This window comes from Copidosoma floridanum, unplaced genomic scaffold, assembly GCF_036245765.1.
Source record: "Copidosoma floridanum isolate Cflo_tuat_1 unplaced genomic scaffold, Cflo_Japanese_pri ptg000006l, whole genome shotgun sequence".
In the NCBI taxonomy this organism is placed as follows: Eukaryota; Metazoa; Arthropoda; class Insecta; order Hymenoptera; family Encyrtidae; genus Copidosoma; species Copidosoma floridanum.
Genome location: NW_028321883.1, coordinates 5,995,741 through 6,012,004, shown reverse-complemented (window position 1 = coordinate 6,012,004; position 16,264 = coordinate 5,995,741). Strand labels below are relative to the sequence as shown.

The following is a 16,264-nucleotide window of genomic DNA, read 5'->3' as shown; positions in this document are numbered from 1 at the left end:
CTGCACAACTTCCACTCATATTGATCTGCATACATTTACCATGATATCAATATGTGTAATAGCAGAAAAAAATGTCCACTAACATATATACATGAATGTATATACACGGCTGCATTAAATAGTGATTTTAGAGGATTATTTTCTACATCTCCCTCCAGCCTTTGTCAGACTTTCTTTAAAATAAGGTGGAATTTTTTTCAGTTCTACTATCATTTTTATAAATCTAAATATTTGATTGCCTCCTCTACCTTTTTTTAGCTGCCCCTTATTAATTCTAAATTTTCTCTTAGCTCTTTTTTGACTCTTGTTAATATAAAGTAGACTAAGTTCAGTTTGTCCGTGATTTAATTAGGTCAAATTATTTAAAAGAAAATTAAAGTATTGAACCCCTTTCCACCCCCTCTCTTTATTCATATGGTAACCCTCGGCCCATCCTCTTTTCTTCTTTTTTTATAATACCAATTTATCTCCACAATTGCTTTTCAACTATTACTATAACAAATAGAAGAAAATATTCTTTTAAATAAATACAACAGAAAATTAATCTTAGTATAGTAGAGCACCAGTATTATGAACAATCTGTGACGTTTCATCGATAAAAGTGGGCCTTTTCAGACATTGTATCAAAGATGCATTTTTGGCTCATTTTGATTGGAAAATGTCACCAATTTTTCCAAATAAAAATACTCCACCATACAAATATTAGTTTTCGTTGTGTTTCTTTTAGAGGTAAGAGAAAGTAAAAGATTTTTGCTTTAAAAAAAAGTTTTTTTATTGTAATTTTCTTTTTTCAACGGGTTGAATTTTCTGTAGAGTACCTTTGAACCTTCTCAAATATTAAAACAAAGTTACACTTGCACTTTTTTCATAATCATATATTTTTGTTGAGTAACTTTAACCAAACCACCATTGAAATGCTGCCGTGGCTCGAAATTTATTTTTTAATTTCTAATACGTTTATTAGGTGTGTTATCAAAAATGTATAATAATGTAACATGATAATATATTTTAAAAAAAAACAATCAATAAGCTCACATGTTTCTACAGTAAACCTCACCATTATCCCCCTATTTGCCACCTAATGACAAAAATTCTCTTTTTTTTGTTATTAAAATAATTGAGTTACTTTTATTAAGTTCAATTTTTCGTCCTCAACTTTGGATTTATTAGTAGTCATGAAAAACACTAAGACTAAAGAAAATTTTTTTGTGTATAAAATAAAATATAATAAAATTGCATTTTCTGTACTCAAAGTTATTTATGACATCAAATCTTTTGTTACAATTTTTGCTCGTGTTATAATTTTTTCCAGATTTAAAACAATAACGATTGTACTATTAAATAATAGAAAGTAATTTGGATACATATATACATATACATAGGAAAATAGTTTCTTTTTTTTTTTTTTTTTTTTTTTTTTCTAAAATTCATAGCAATTTATGGTGCTCGTACAGGTTTCATTTGGCTCGGCCTTGCTGTGCTACTATGCATACGTATCGTTATTGGCATAATAAAAATCTACCTCAGATTTAATATAGATCAATCACTTACACATTGGTATGATAAAAAACTTCCTCAGATTTAATGTAGATCAATCACTTACGTATTGGCATAACAAAAAAATACCTCAGATTTCATGTAGATCAATCACTTACACAGCAATATGGACTGATATTGTTTCTTACTTAAAATATTTTTTATTTAAAAGAAACAATAAAGGGAATAGATTAATCAAGAAAATTTATTGATTAGCATCGACGTTTGATGTTAATCTTGATGAATGACAAAAGTCTACTGGCGTTCGCTTGTTAAAAAGGATGGATAGGTAAAAGTAAATCAGTACGCTTTTGTCTGTTGGCAAGGAAAAAAGAAAAAGAAAGTGTGCTTGTGGCCAAACACCCGTAGTCGAACCAAATGTTCTTCCACCCCGTACTTCTCTTCGCTTATATTGTTTAAACCATCGAAGAGAAAAGGACGCAGCCTGATAGCGGGCATTTCTTTTGCTAAAGCACTTTTTTTTTAATTTAATCAAATTTAATTGCTCATAATCATATATTTACAAATAAATGCTCACATAATAAAAGTATACATTCACAGACATTTTACATGGTTTCCGAATTATCAGAGCACCGTTAAAAATGTTTTTTTTTCTTCTCAAGGTAACTGTTAACTGTAGTGTTTTAATAACTAATTTTAGAGTTTAACTTATCTCAAAGATTGTAGTTTCAAATAGTTCGAGTAATAAAGTAAATTAAATAATTATATGTACAATACATGAAAATATTGGTTCAATTGGATTGCTCTGAAACAGTAATCTACAGAAGTTAAACGGATGCGATGTCAGTTAGAGCCATTAATACATTTTTTTCTATAAAAAATAAAATTTTAAGTTTATGTTTCATGTAATAATGTTTTGTCTGATCATCAAGGACCCGGCCGTTATTTATGTACGTTGTCATTGCCGCTTCTACCACGTTATTAATCAATAGTTCAAGATCTGTCAAAATAAAGTCCTGCTTTGTCTGCTCAGCATTGAGCTCCATTCTTTTCTTACTTGTGTACTTCAGATCCATCTCAGTGTTGTTGCCGAAAAAGCTGACAGCGTTACGTCGATCGCTTTACTTCTAGTGCTAAGCAGCCTGTTACGTCCATGGCTGGGCAAAAAAGCTGCACACTTCTGTGTTTATTTTTTATTCAAGGTTGTCTCCTCTAGCCATTCAGATGCAGTACTACAAGGGGTAGCCTAGCTCATCATCACCTCAATATCGTAGCATGATGACGACACCTGTTTTCCCGCTAGTACAGCCACTGATGCTGAGGGTTCCGATCCCCTTGCACAAAATCTTTCCATCAACTGATCTTTGTAAGCGTGTGCGTTTTGTGCTACTCAGTAAAAGACAGTACTGTCTTTTTTGTCCAAACTATAAACTAAAAACGGTTAAAACTAGCGTAGTGACCTCCCTATTGCCAAGAAGGTTGCCTCTTGCTGAAGCTAGCCAGGAGTCGCCGCTCTCCTCCAGTGTCACCGCAGGAGACTGCTCAGTTTTTACATAAAAAAGTATTTTATAAAAGGTATGTGTTTAGTGCATGTTCATAACAATTTGGTTGGTTGAGCAGAACTATTCATTATTGCAAAGTATTACATTTGTCCGGTATTTCAGCAATTTAGTACTGTCATCACCAGGGACTTGAAAAAAAAAAAAAAAAAAAAAAAAAAACATTTTCCTTTACAGGATAACGTAAATGGTCGAGTACTAACATTCTACGTACAGCTCTCCGTGGCCCAAAAATATTTTCAAAATATTAATAAAATTTCTAGACGTACAATATGTTTATAATACTCAGTCAAAAATGCAAAAAAAAGTTAACTTTATGAATTTTTTTGTTAGTGCTAAAGATTGTATATCATTTTTTTTAGGTCTTTCGACTTATTATTTAGAATCTCAAGTCTATTATATATATCATTTGATTTTGTTTGGTCTTTAATTATAATTACTTTGAATATTAGGTTTTTTTAACAAAAGAAAATTCTTTACCTTATGATAAATTTTTGTCCGAAAAATGAAATAGGTACACATGATACTATTTATCTTTTCATCTTCTTTCAAAGTTGACAAATCGTACTTCGAACCTTTATCACAGCACTTTTGAAGTTTTATTGAAGTTATACTTCTATACTGGTTTTATAATTTGATAATTTTTCGTAGGTTATGTCAATTAAGTAGACATTGCGTAAAATATCCGACACTAGTCAAATATAGTAATTTTTAAAACTATTTTAGTCATCTTAATAAAAAATAAAAACCAAGATAAAATTTAGTCATCAAAATATTTGAGACATTGGTCGTAGAACATTTTTCTTGTATCTTTTAATTTTCTTCAACTCCCGTGACTAATAAGTATCAGTCTACATTCTAGAAACGTTGGAGTTTGTTAAATAATTTTTAAATTAAGATGCTCTGTATAAAGCTTATAAAGTAAAGTAAAAGTTTTTAATGATTTATTTTCTTTTTACTGTTAAGGGAGCATGCATGGATGAAGAATCTGGTATAAATAAAAATCCTAGTAGTGGATTGATAGTGTCTCAATCAAGAATGCCAAGTCATCTCAATGGGAGCTGGAATTCTGCTTCCTATATCAATAAACAAATACCTGCTTTCTCAAATTCTTCACAAGCAATTCGATTGTTGTCTGGAAAAAATATTCAAAAGCCGCAACTTAGTTTCAAAGATAAAATAGACAATAGCCGAAAACCATGGCAGCCTAAAATTAAATACAAGCCTAATGCTGTCAAACTTCTAGACTTACACACAGATTTAGATGAGAATGGAGATGAAATATTTAATCATCCTTATGAACTCGAGTTGAACAACTTTGAACCTTCAGATACACAACTTCTGAAAAAGCCTGTGATCAAGTATAAATCCGTTGATGAAACCCCTTTGATTATTATTGAAAAAATCGAGGATTTGAAAAATATGCTCACGGATCTTGAAAAATGTGCTGAAATAGCTGTAGATTTGGAACACCATTCTTATAGGAGTTTCCTTGGTATTACTTGTGTAATGCAAATATCAACTACAGACACAGATTATTTAATTGATACGTTGAGTCTCAGGTCTGATTTACACATATTAAATAAAATTTTCACGGACTCCTCCATTCTTAAAGTTTTTCATGGAGCTGATTCAGATGTTTTATGGTTACAAAGAGATTTATCTATATATGTTGTAAATATGTTTGATACACATCAAGCAGCAAAACAACTAGAATTACCGTTCTTAAGTTTATCCTATCTTTTAAAATTATTCTGTCAAATAGATATAAATAAGCATTTTCAGTTAGCTGACTGGCGTATCAGACCATTACCAAATGAACTCTTGAGATACGCTAGGGAGGACACTCACTATTTATTATATCTCAAAAACGTCCTTAGTAATGCTTTGATTGATGCAGCTCATGGTCAAAGCAACATTCTCAAGTCTGTTTATATGAGAAGTACGGATATATGCAAGAATACTTACAGAAAACCAATATGGACCGAAGAAAGTAACTTGAACATTTACAGAAAAAGCCAAAAAATATTTAATAACCGCCAACTATATGCATTTAAAGAATTAGATAGGTGGAGGGATGAAACTGCGCGCATTGAAGATGATAGTACAAATTACGTGTTACCAAACCACATGCTATTAAATATTGCAGAAACTCTTCCCCGAGAAATACAGGGTGTCCTTGCTTGCTGTAATCCTATTCCACCGTTGGTTCGACAAAATTTATTAAAAATTCATAAAATTATTCTCAAGGCGAGAGAACAGCCTTTAAGTAAAACGATTTTACAAGAAGACATAAAACTACGCTTATCACAAAGACATCAAAGTTCTAGCTCTGAATCGTGGAATTTTTCCCCGCATGATGTGCCAAGTGGCATAGAAGTTCGGGTCAACCTTTCTTGTCTTTTAAAAACGTCTGTTGCTGAATTAAGACAATTAAAGCAGTTAAAATTGCATCCGAAAATATCAATATTTGATCTTCTATTAAAGGTGGGTTACGTTATTCATTCTTACTAATTCTTACCATTATTTTAACTGTTCTTTTTTTTACTTGTAAATTTGGTTGTCAATAATACAATTATTTTTAAAATATAAGTTCTTCCTACTCAAAAATACAGATCAACACACAATCAACTATTTAAAATAAAAATTTCGGACACTCTCAAAGATGGCTCAACTACAACTATAAGTATTTACATTTACATTCACATTTTACAATAACACAGTCTTAATAAAATTAGCTGTTGCTATCGAATCTTTAAAAAATTGCAACGCTATAACACTTATAACTTACTAAAAAAAAAAAATATTAAGAAAATATGGTTGGTACTAAGCTAAAATAACAAGATTTATAACCGTAGGACTCACTGCAAAATATAATCTAGGAGCAAATACACCTTTTTTCCTACGGATCAAATTATTTTTATCGACTCAATACTCGACTAAGCTATGTTACGAGGTACGTAAGTACCTAATTAGAAAAATTAAATTTATAAATGGTATTTAAATTTGAGAGTTCTTTTAGAATTATCCAACACAATGTAAACAAGTAGTATCTAATACTAGATGCCTATCAATTTTTATAGCCTTACAGAATAAAACTGCTATATTTCCATGTAATTTGGCTAAAAACATACAAATATGAGGTCAACTGCAAAAACATTGGCTGTTACAGCAGTTCTATTTAAAGTGTTTAAAATTATACATCCGACTTACATTATTAGGACAAAATGAGATAACTAAATATTCAATAAATGCATATTTTCTGTGCTGTTCGGAGATATTACATCTTTAGTGCCTTGTGAAATTAACAGTTTGCTTGTATAGTATTTGATTTATTAAAACATTTGTTACGTTATCTTGAACAGTTATTTTCTCGCATTTTGACACCCTGATCCTTACCCCTGACTTGGGTATATCTTGAACGTTTAGAAGCCCTTATACAGATATTCATTTGAATAGATTGGAAATACAACCTTGCCATACTAAGGCTTGAATGTAAAATATTAAAACTAAGTGAAAAATCGTTATTTACGACAGGTTTCTTTTTTACACGTCAAAAGTCAATGTATCTAGTTTGTGCCACTTAATGTATTATAGTATAGTATAGTTTGCAAGAAATAAAATAATGGAATAGGGCCTGGAGAAGTTTGTTGGTACATTTTAAGGTTAACATTCGTAGTTTTACATGTTTATTCCTTACAACCTACATGTATACTTACACCCAACGGAAAGATATTCTCGGACAAGCCTGACCACCGATTTTGTGCGTTGAGCATCACTGCCAGTGTGTAGGGTCATGTAAAGTTAGGTACAAGCAGATGCTTGATACATTGGCAGTGGCACTCAACGTGCAAACTAGCTGATCAGGCCTGTCCGAGAATATATTTCCGTTGGGTGTACATGTAAGTATACAGGTATATACCGAAATGGTATATTCCTATTTTCTTGAAATGGCTGAATCAGCAATTTGTTTTTGCACAATGATGATTTGTTCACACATTTTTATTTGATATCTGCTGAAATAAACAAAGGAATATTTTTAATATTTGATGAAGAAGTGTTGAGCAAGTTATTTAGTAAGAGTGAATGTGGATTTTAAAAAAAAATTGAAATGAGGTTTGAAACTTTTTTGAATGAATGTCTTTCTTATGCACCTGCTTTATCATCCTACATCAATCATCACATTTACTTACTAATTCTGAGTAAAACTCATAATGCACTATATATGGTGACGTTGATGCTAGTCCAGTAATTGAATTAAATGATGTATTGACAAATATATGCGCATCTTCGTGAAGATTTATTTAAAAATCTTCAAAATGTTTATTTCGATTTGAGTGGTTTATCAAAAAATGCCAATAAAAAGTTAATATCATACGACTATAATGGTAAAATAGCAGAAAAAGCTTTTCAAGATTCAAACTGTCAAAACATCGATACTAGGCTCATAACAGATTGTGTTATTAAATCTTAACTGAATTATTGTCAGAACTGTAAGTAATATAAATACGTATACTTAGTAACGTTTGATTATTTACAACAATATATATTGCAAAGGATGTAAAGTATATTTGACAGTAACATGAATAGTTAACATTTGCTTATAATTAATGTACATCATTTTATTTTTAAGAATAAGTTAAGCAAGATTTCTTAAAATTGCTGCTGAATTGGTTCAAATTTTTCGGAAACTCCCTTGGAATGTAGATGATGCAGCAAATTCATTTTACCGTCCATTTCGGGAAGGAGTGAATAACAGTGCTATTTATGCTGGGGGACCTCTATATGACAAGTATAAGTAAGCTTCGTAGGATTCTCATAAAAAACAAGTTGATAACACCTAACACAGAAGGTAATAAAATTATTTTCACCTGAATTCTAAATCTAGACAATTTTATTTCAGTTTTTTGTTTTTTAATAATTCGTTTTAATTTAGACGTACCCATTGAATGCTCACGAGAAAAAAAAGTTTAATGGCTGCAAAAAACAATGACCCAGTTCATGATGTTATTTAAAAGTGGAACAGTACTTTTACTTTAAGGGCTAAGTTTGAATTCATAAAAGATACTTTCAGTGTTTATAAGTGTCTAGGTAGTAGCATTGATTATATTTTGGTAAAAAAAATCTATACTCATACTTTTTGCTTCGTATTTGTATTCTCTCAATGTACATATACATAATGAGGTTGTACTTATCACAAATTTTTTTTAGCTAGCTAATGATTTTGACGAAATTTATTCTTTGTCAGAAAACATCCTGAAAGAGCAGTGGACTTTAACTGCACCGAAAATTATAAGTGAAGCTAAAGTAAGAAAGAAGTTAAGCAAAAGTCAAGAAGAGTTGAGAACTAATGGTGAGATGTATTAAATTTTTTTGATATTAATATGTAAATCTTTCATTGTTTGAAGTAAATTGATGATGTTACAACATTTTGAATTTTCACACGAAACATTATTTTACTTTACAAGCAAAATAAAAACTGTTGCCTTTGTATACTTACCTTAGATTTGGGGTCTAATTCGCGCAAAAAAAAGAACTGCGTGGAGTCCTTACTTTGGAACTACTATTAAAGACGTGTAAAATTATTTTATTTATAAATGCAAGGTAGATTGCTTATTGAATGATAATTAAAAGTATTGTAAAGGTATTAATTAAATTTTAAAAGTTTATTATAATCTTGCAATATTGATTTCCATTGTTTTTTAATAAAAATTAGAAGTTATAAATATTTTTTGCAACCTTTTAGACATAACAAGATTTAACTTTTTTTAAAGAGAAAAGAAACATAGATGTGGATTTACATGAAAAAGTAGTTTAATCGTTCGTAGCATTTATTGTAATTTAAAAGATGATGAAACAAATCTGTGTAAAGTGTTCATGGTGATAAAAAATATCAATTATAAAGTTGCAAAAAATTCCTTATTCGATAACGCAGATTATTTCTCTATAAGCTATTTTGCTTTGCAAAGCGATTTTTTAATCGAATGTTAACTTATTTAGAAATTTCTATTGAGTTATATTTATAAAATCTTGAGCAATTGTAAACATCATAAGATAATAAATATTTTTGATTCTAATCCAATAAAAATTTAAAGAGGCAAGCATCACTAACTAATCTTTCCCCTTAGGTCACCAAAACGGCTGAGCTCTGCAATAAAGGAAAGTGTTTTAGACACGAACGTTCTGGCGTGATATCAGGAGACGTTGGGAAAGAGCTGTGCAGAGCAGATGTGGTAGTTTTCCTTCCCAACAGTCTGGTGCTACAACAGCAGGCCAGAGAAGATCACCCTGAGGTATCCAGGCAGTCAGGTTTGCTGGAAACTTCTCAACTGCTTGGAGAATTTTCTCAACTGCCCCAGCGCTACCGCAGACAGGCTGCGTGAGCGTAAAAGATGACTTTTTCATCTCATCGTTTGGGCCTGAGAAAAATGTTTTAAAAATCACAAAAACATAAATCCCCATGTACTTTTTTCTCAGCTTTCTGTTGGTACTATCAGTTTTCACAAATTTTCACTTTATAGCCTATAAAAATGCAAATGTTGGTAAAAATGCGTTAAATCTCATGAAGTACAATTCTTAGAATTTTTTTGACGATCTAGATCGAAAGATGAGACATTAAACTAAAGTATGGTCAATAAAAAAAGAGGGTTTTTTTGATATTTTTATGTATTGGACCGATTAATGTATAGGTGTGAGTCACCGCGCGGCACAGGCAGCTGCTACGCGCCCGTTGCTGCTCCTAACGCTGCCATACACCGCAAGACACTTTTATTTATTTATTTTTTGATGATATAAATAACAATTAATAAATGTAGATGGAAATTTAGTAATTAGTAGATATAAGTAACAACATAATATTTTTTTATGAACAATCAAGGAGTAATGATGGACTAAAAATAGAGATCCATTGTGATTTGTTTACATGAATAAAATTAAAAAATGAGATTTAATTATTTTTTTCTGTACTCTTCACCATATTTACTTCATTTTTCATTTCTTTTTTGCAGAAATTCCACTAATCTTTTGTTAACGTAATAATTCTCTTTATTCAAGGTATTGCAGCAGACAACCATCTTAAATACTAATTGTAAAAAATGAAATACAACAATCAAACAGCTGACATCCAAGGATGTGTCACCATAGCTCTGTTTCAGCGTCAAAATCGACAAAAAAAAATTTAATACGTGAGAGATTTGCTTTTTATTAAAACCCTGACAGTTATCATTAAAATCTACAGATTTTCAAATAGGTAGATTAATATGTGTTTGTATTCATTGTGGTGATAAAAATAAAGAGATGAAGCTCCAGGCTTCCGTTGCTCTGGTAACAAAATTGTAAGATTGGAAAAACAATTTTTTAATATATTTTTTAAAATCATTTTTTAAGCTTTACAGTTTTGACAAATAGCCTTTTTCATTTATTATAACATCAGGAAGTGCAAATCAACGGCCCTGTAGGGCCAACAATTATTTGGTAGCGTAAAGAACGAACGGTATTTTTTAGCATAATTATATTTTTTCACTTTTTACAGCTTATTATTTGATCAAATAAGTTGTTAGTATTCTAAGCAATACGTTTTTGATAAGAATTTTTTTGTTCTAAGAAGTGTCAAGAATATATGTAAAATTTTTAACTGAAAACGTTTTATATTACATGTCAACAGACTACGGTGTTCCATACGGGAGGGCTGCTAGTTAGATAATATAATGTTAAATACTTTAAATTACGCAAAGACCTCAAAGTCATTGGAAATGCAGCTGTGTTTAAAATGTTGGTTGAAGAACAAAATGAGCTACGAGATACATGATTAATGTTACATGTACATAAACAAAATGTTAAAGTTTCTTTTCAGTTGGAATTACTTTCAAGGAATAATTTGGGCTCTGATGGGATGCTTGGTTTTTTTACGTTGTTTAATTGCAATAGGCCGTGTCATATCTGTACTGCTTTAACAATAGTCCATGAACCAGATAGTATATTTTGTCAGTCATTTTCTCTCAAGCGATAACTCGTAAAATGCTTCAGAGAGTTGTATTAAACAGCATGCTGAACGTCAGCTGCCGCTCCGTGGGTCGGTGGAGTAGCGACAGCCTCTAAATCACTACAAAAAAATTGTTTTCGAAAATTTGTTGAATGATAGTTAACGCAATTATTTGGAAATAAAAAAAAGTCAACTGGCCGTACCGTGGTGGATTATACGGCAGCTGGTCACATGAACATACAAAAAAAAATTTTTTTTGTTTAGTGATGTCCTCTCACTTCAAAATGTGTCAGATGATAGTTGGCATGCTATTTTGAAAAATTGTAAACGACAGCTGTCTCTATGTTGTTGGAAAGGTCGTCAGCGAATGCAATAAAAGGTGGGGCATGCGAGCCAGGCATATTTGCCAAGTACCAATCGCTTATTTGAAAACGTCAACTGATGGGCTTACTACCAACACAAAGACAGTTGACGTTTTTATTTATTGAAAATTAGATGGAAATCATCATTGGACACATTTTTAAGGAGGAGGAAATGATACAACTACAGTTATTTGCATAACGCCTTATGCACGCGCACGTATATAAACCAATTGAATCAATATTCTCATTAATCAATTAACAGTATTTAAACAAACGCACTGTGGATGAAAATTAATTGCGTTCAAAATAATAATCATTAAATTACATAAAATAAAGTTATGATATGTTTATTAGTTGATTAATTTTCCAACAAAGCTGAAACGTACATCAAGAGCCAGGCAAGAACGTCGATTGCCTATTTGAATAGTGCAGATTCTTTTTATTTCTAAAAATATCATGTTAACAATTCTCATATAATGTCAACCGAGAGGAAATAAGGAATCAATAAGTATTTAACGTAATGCTCCATGCACTTACAGAATGAAATAATTTATATTTTAAAAAGATTAATATTCCTGATAAATTTCAAATACTGAAACATACGGGTTTTAAAATGTTAAAATTATTAAATACATAAATAATGATCTTGAGTAATATATACATGCAATTATTTATTTTTTAATATTTTTATTAGAACTGAAATATACATAGAATAATATGTATTTTAAAGTCATTAAATCTCGTTTTTAAAACTAATCATTTGTCATTCATCTGCTTCACTTTCCTTTTAGCTCGTGTCGCTCTCGTCTCTTTCTAAATCAATATCACTGTCGCCAGAGCTGTCCGCTATTGCTGTCAGTTGATTTTCTGTATTTTAGTGGCAAAGCTGTTAATCGTTGATAGCGCTCGCTATGGTACAACTAAAAACAATTATGCTGTATGGCAAGCACTGTGACTTTTCCCGCTTAACTACTGTTTTTCCGAGTATTTAAATTTTTACTGCACTAGCTCACACTTTCTTCAAAGAATACTTTCAACTTTGAAATTGCTTTTTGGCAAAAAATGCAAATAAAAGAGAAATATTGGACATTTTGATACATTAAACTTCAACTTGCACTGTGCTAATTTTTAAACGATTATTTTTGAATTTCTCACATACTTTATACTCTGTGTAGCCATGTATTCAGTTCAAGCAGCTGCCTTGGATATTATATAATCAAATACATGTACACATACACAAATATTAGATACATTTTTTTTATGTTAAAACTAATTCAGAATATTTATTTAATTTAAGTACATCTGCATGCTTCAATATTTGAATATTTATCAAAAATATTAATTTAATTAAAATTTTGGTGCAAAACCTGTCAGCTGACTATTTAAATAAGAGGTTTGTACTCACACCTGGCTACCATGCTCCACCTTTCACTGCATCAGCTGAGGACTCTTACACCAACATAGAGCCAGCTAATGTTTTTATTCATTCAAAATACCATGTCAACTATCATCTGACCAGCGTTGGCTACGATGGTCAAAAGTTTAATACCGACCGCAACCTTTAGATCGCTTCTGTATAAGCGCCACCACCGGCAAAGCTGTGATCTATCGCTGATGTACACATGCATATATCTGTATGTAGTTCACAGCGATAGTTCACAGCTTGGCCGGCGGTGGCGCTGATAAAAAAGCTTTCTAAAGGTTGCAGTCAACAGCAAACTTTTGACCATCGCGGCCAACGCTGCATCTGACACATTTTCAAGTGAGAGGACATCACTAAACAAAAAACTTTTTTTTGCATGTTCGTCTGACCAGCTGACGTATAATCCACTACGATACGGCCAACTGACTTTTTTAATTCCAAATAATTGCATTAAATATTATTCAACAAATTTTCAGTTAAGAGGAAATGATTAAAACAACTTTTTTTTTGAAAGTAATTAAGAAGCTGTCGCTACCCCACCCATCCACGGAGTGGCAGCTGACGTTCTCCATACTGTTTAATGTAACTCTTTAAAGCATTTTACAAGTTATCGCTTGAGAGAAAATTAGTCCAAAAAATCTGTTGCTGGCTCGCGAACTGAAATTTAACTGTTAAAAATAAAAATTTAATAAGAACAGTTGACAGTTATAATATAATTTGTGAAAAAAACAATTTTACTGATACAAGGATAAAAGAAAAGTGTATATTTCATCAGGTTAAAGATTATCACTTTTGTATAAACCTTTATATAGATTTTATGCATGATTTTTTTGAAGAGTGGGCAACCTACACTATAAAAGTCATTTTAAAAAACATTAATTTATGGCTTACATGTTTTTCTTTTCAGTTTTATCAATTCTGTAAATAATGAATTCCATTATAGTCAATCAGAAGGTTTTAAGAAAATACCAATTATAAAATAAGAAAATTGTTATTTTATTCCCTGGAAATAAAAAAAAATTGATCATCACTTGAAAGCAAAACACTTTTCGGGGTACAAAAAAATATATACAATTTTTTTATCATTTCATTAAATTTATAGTTATACTAATGTTCTTATATTGCTAAACAAAACAAAATTACTTATAAAACTGGAATAATATTGACCATTAAAATAGGAAACAATGATTCATTATTTTTAGGCAAAACAATTCAAATTTTTATTGTTCAGGATTCATTATTTATACTTATAGAGTGTTTTAAAACACTTTATTTTAACGAATATATCAACGCTTATCACGTGCAGTAAACAGAATCTCATATCCTAAGAAACGTATGTTCATAGGTAAATCTACATTCTTGTTTATTAATTAAGTATAAAAGTGAATCTTATACTTCCCTAAGCGAGTGAATATTCAGGTCTTATAATTGAAAATGTTGAAAGTCATGTACTGTACTTACGATTTTTTTACAAAATTGTGTACTGCGATTTTAGGATTATGTAATGAAAAGGAGTTATAAGTCAATGTTTGCAATAAACAATTTTTTAGCAGTTTTTGTATTTAATTTTTGAATGAAATGGTACATTACGTCTCTAGGGCACAAAGTACAAACATGAGCGCCCGAAGGTCGCGCTTGTTGTAGGTTGGTGCCCGAGTCACGTATAATGTTTTTCTTACCGAGGGTGAAAGTGCAATTTTGCGCCCGTGGGCACACTTTTCGCCCAGTAAATCACTTTGGGCCCAGAGAGCACAAAAAACTTTTCTGCCCGTGGGCTCAGTGATTACAAGGGTGCAAAGTGTGACGCGAAGGCGCAAAGTGGCAGTTGCACTTTGGGCCCATAGTAAAAAATTGACATTTTTTCCTTTTATTTTACAAGATAATACTATTCGATATTTTAATAATCATTTGTTTATTTATGATATACAACTTATAAATTTTATTCCTTACATTCAAAAACTCAGTTTATACTGAAGAACAAAACTTCGTCGTTGTTGCTTGTCTTTAGCAAAGCCATTACAGCTTGTGTCTATCGAGTTGATACGAACAAATCTCATTTTACTATGTGATTAAAGCTAACATAGCTCATGTTTATGGTCAATATGGCTTTATTTTTCTCTAATTGTAAAGACTAATCCCCCGTATAAAACCCCCATAGCTTACATTTCATAATAAAGATTTCGGAAAGTTCAGACAGTAAAAGCTATTTCACTAATCTAGAAACCCTACATACGAGGTCTTTCCGGAAAACATCAGGCCTACCTCTACATTTGATTAAACAACACGATTCCAGCGATATTTCCAATTTTCGAAACAGTCTTGGAACTTACTCTTAGAGATGGCCTTGAGTTCTCTCATCGCATTATTCCCAACCGTCGTTTTGTTATCAAATCGCTGTTTTTTAGAGGTTTTTTCAGTTTTGGAGTTTTGGGGACACCCAAAAGTCACAGGGGGTTATGTTGGGACTGCACGGAGGTTGTTACAGTAATGCGATACTGTGTTAAGTCAAAAAACTATTGCACAAGATTGGATGAATGCGCTAGCGGACTTCACACACGCGCGTGTCATTTGTAAATTTGTGGTTAAAATTTTCCAAATTATTGCTTTTAGTATTCCAAGGTCTTGTTTTAGTTTCCGCACAGTCATACGACGATCTCGTTCGACAGCAAGTCGCACCCGCTCAATATTATCCAATGTTTTTGTCGTCTGAGATCGGCCAGAACGAGGATCACTATCAACAGAAGTATGGCCTTCTTTGAAACGATTAATCCACTCTTTTATTCGTGTTTTGCTCATACACTGATTCTCAAAAGCCTTCTGCATCATCTAAATAGTTTAAGAACTCGGTTTTCTGAGCTGAAAGTAAAATTTAATGCAAATTCGTTAATCTCGTCAGTCATTTTTAACAATCACGAAATCCGCCAAATTCAAAAATAACTTTGTTAACAAAGACGTGCTGCGCATAAAGTATGTGTCCAAAAGGTATTAACGAGCAACTGCTGAGTTCGTTAGGCTCTACCTTTTACGTTTATGCACCACAGAGGTCGCTCGAACACTGCGGCATGAAGTTGTAGAGGAAAGCCTGATACTTTCCGGACAGGCCTCGTATATGTGGTGGTTTCCATTAGCCAAAGCAAAAAACAGAAATAGCGCTGCGAACAGCAGCTCTTGCCGCAAGTGCAATGGTAGAGCCCGCTATCTTCAGAAATAAAAGCTCTGTAGTCTACATTTAGGTGGGGAGTGTGGCCCTCGTCACACACACAGATCTCGACTCGACCAGCGTAGACTTCGGCACGCGTCTGCTTGCTACGATTAAAGTCACGAACATTCTAGAATTATCTTAACGCTTAACTTACATTTTGCATTCAATAAATCTAAGTTTTTTGTACTTGCTGTCTTATCATTGTGTTCGCCTGCTTCGTAGCTCCGTCAACATTGAGCC

The 16,264-nt window shown here is 31.8% G+C and overlaps 1 protein-coding gene across 2 annotated transcripts in view; it reads left to right on the top strand.

Annotated features, from left to right (window-relative positions):
- The window catches only part of Rrp6 (exosome component Rrp6), a 223,186-nt gene that overhangs the window by 122,806 nt on the left and 84,116 nt on the right, over positions 1-16,264 (top strand). For both annotated transcript variants that reach the window (XM_089598696.1, XM_089598695.1), the window contains one exon: positions 4,023-5,543. In XM_089598696.1, the coding sequence (XP_089454822.1) occupies positions 4,023-5,543 (1,521 nt within the window). The remainder of the gene's footprint in view (positions 1-4,022; positions 5,544-16,264) is intronic.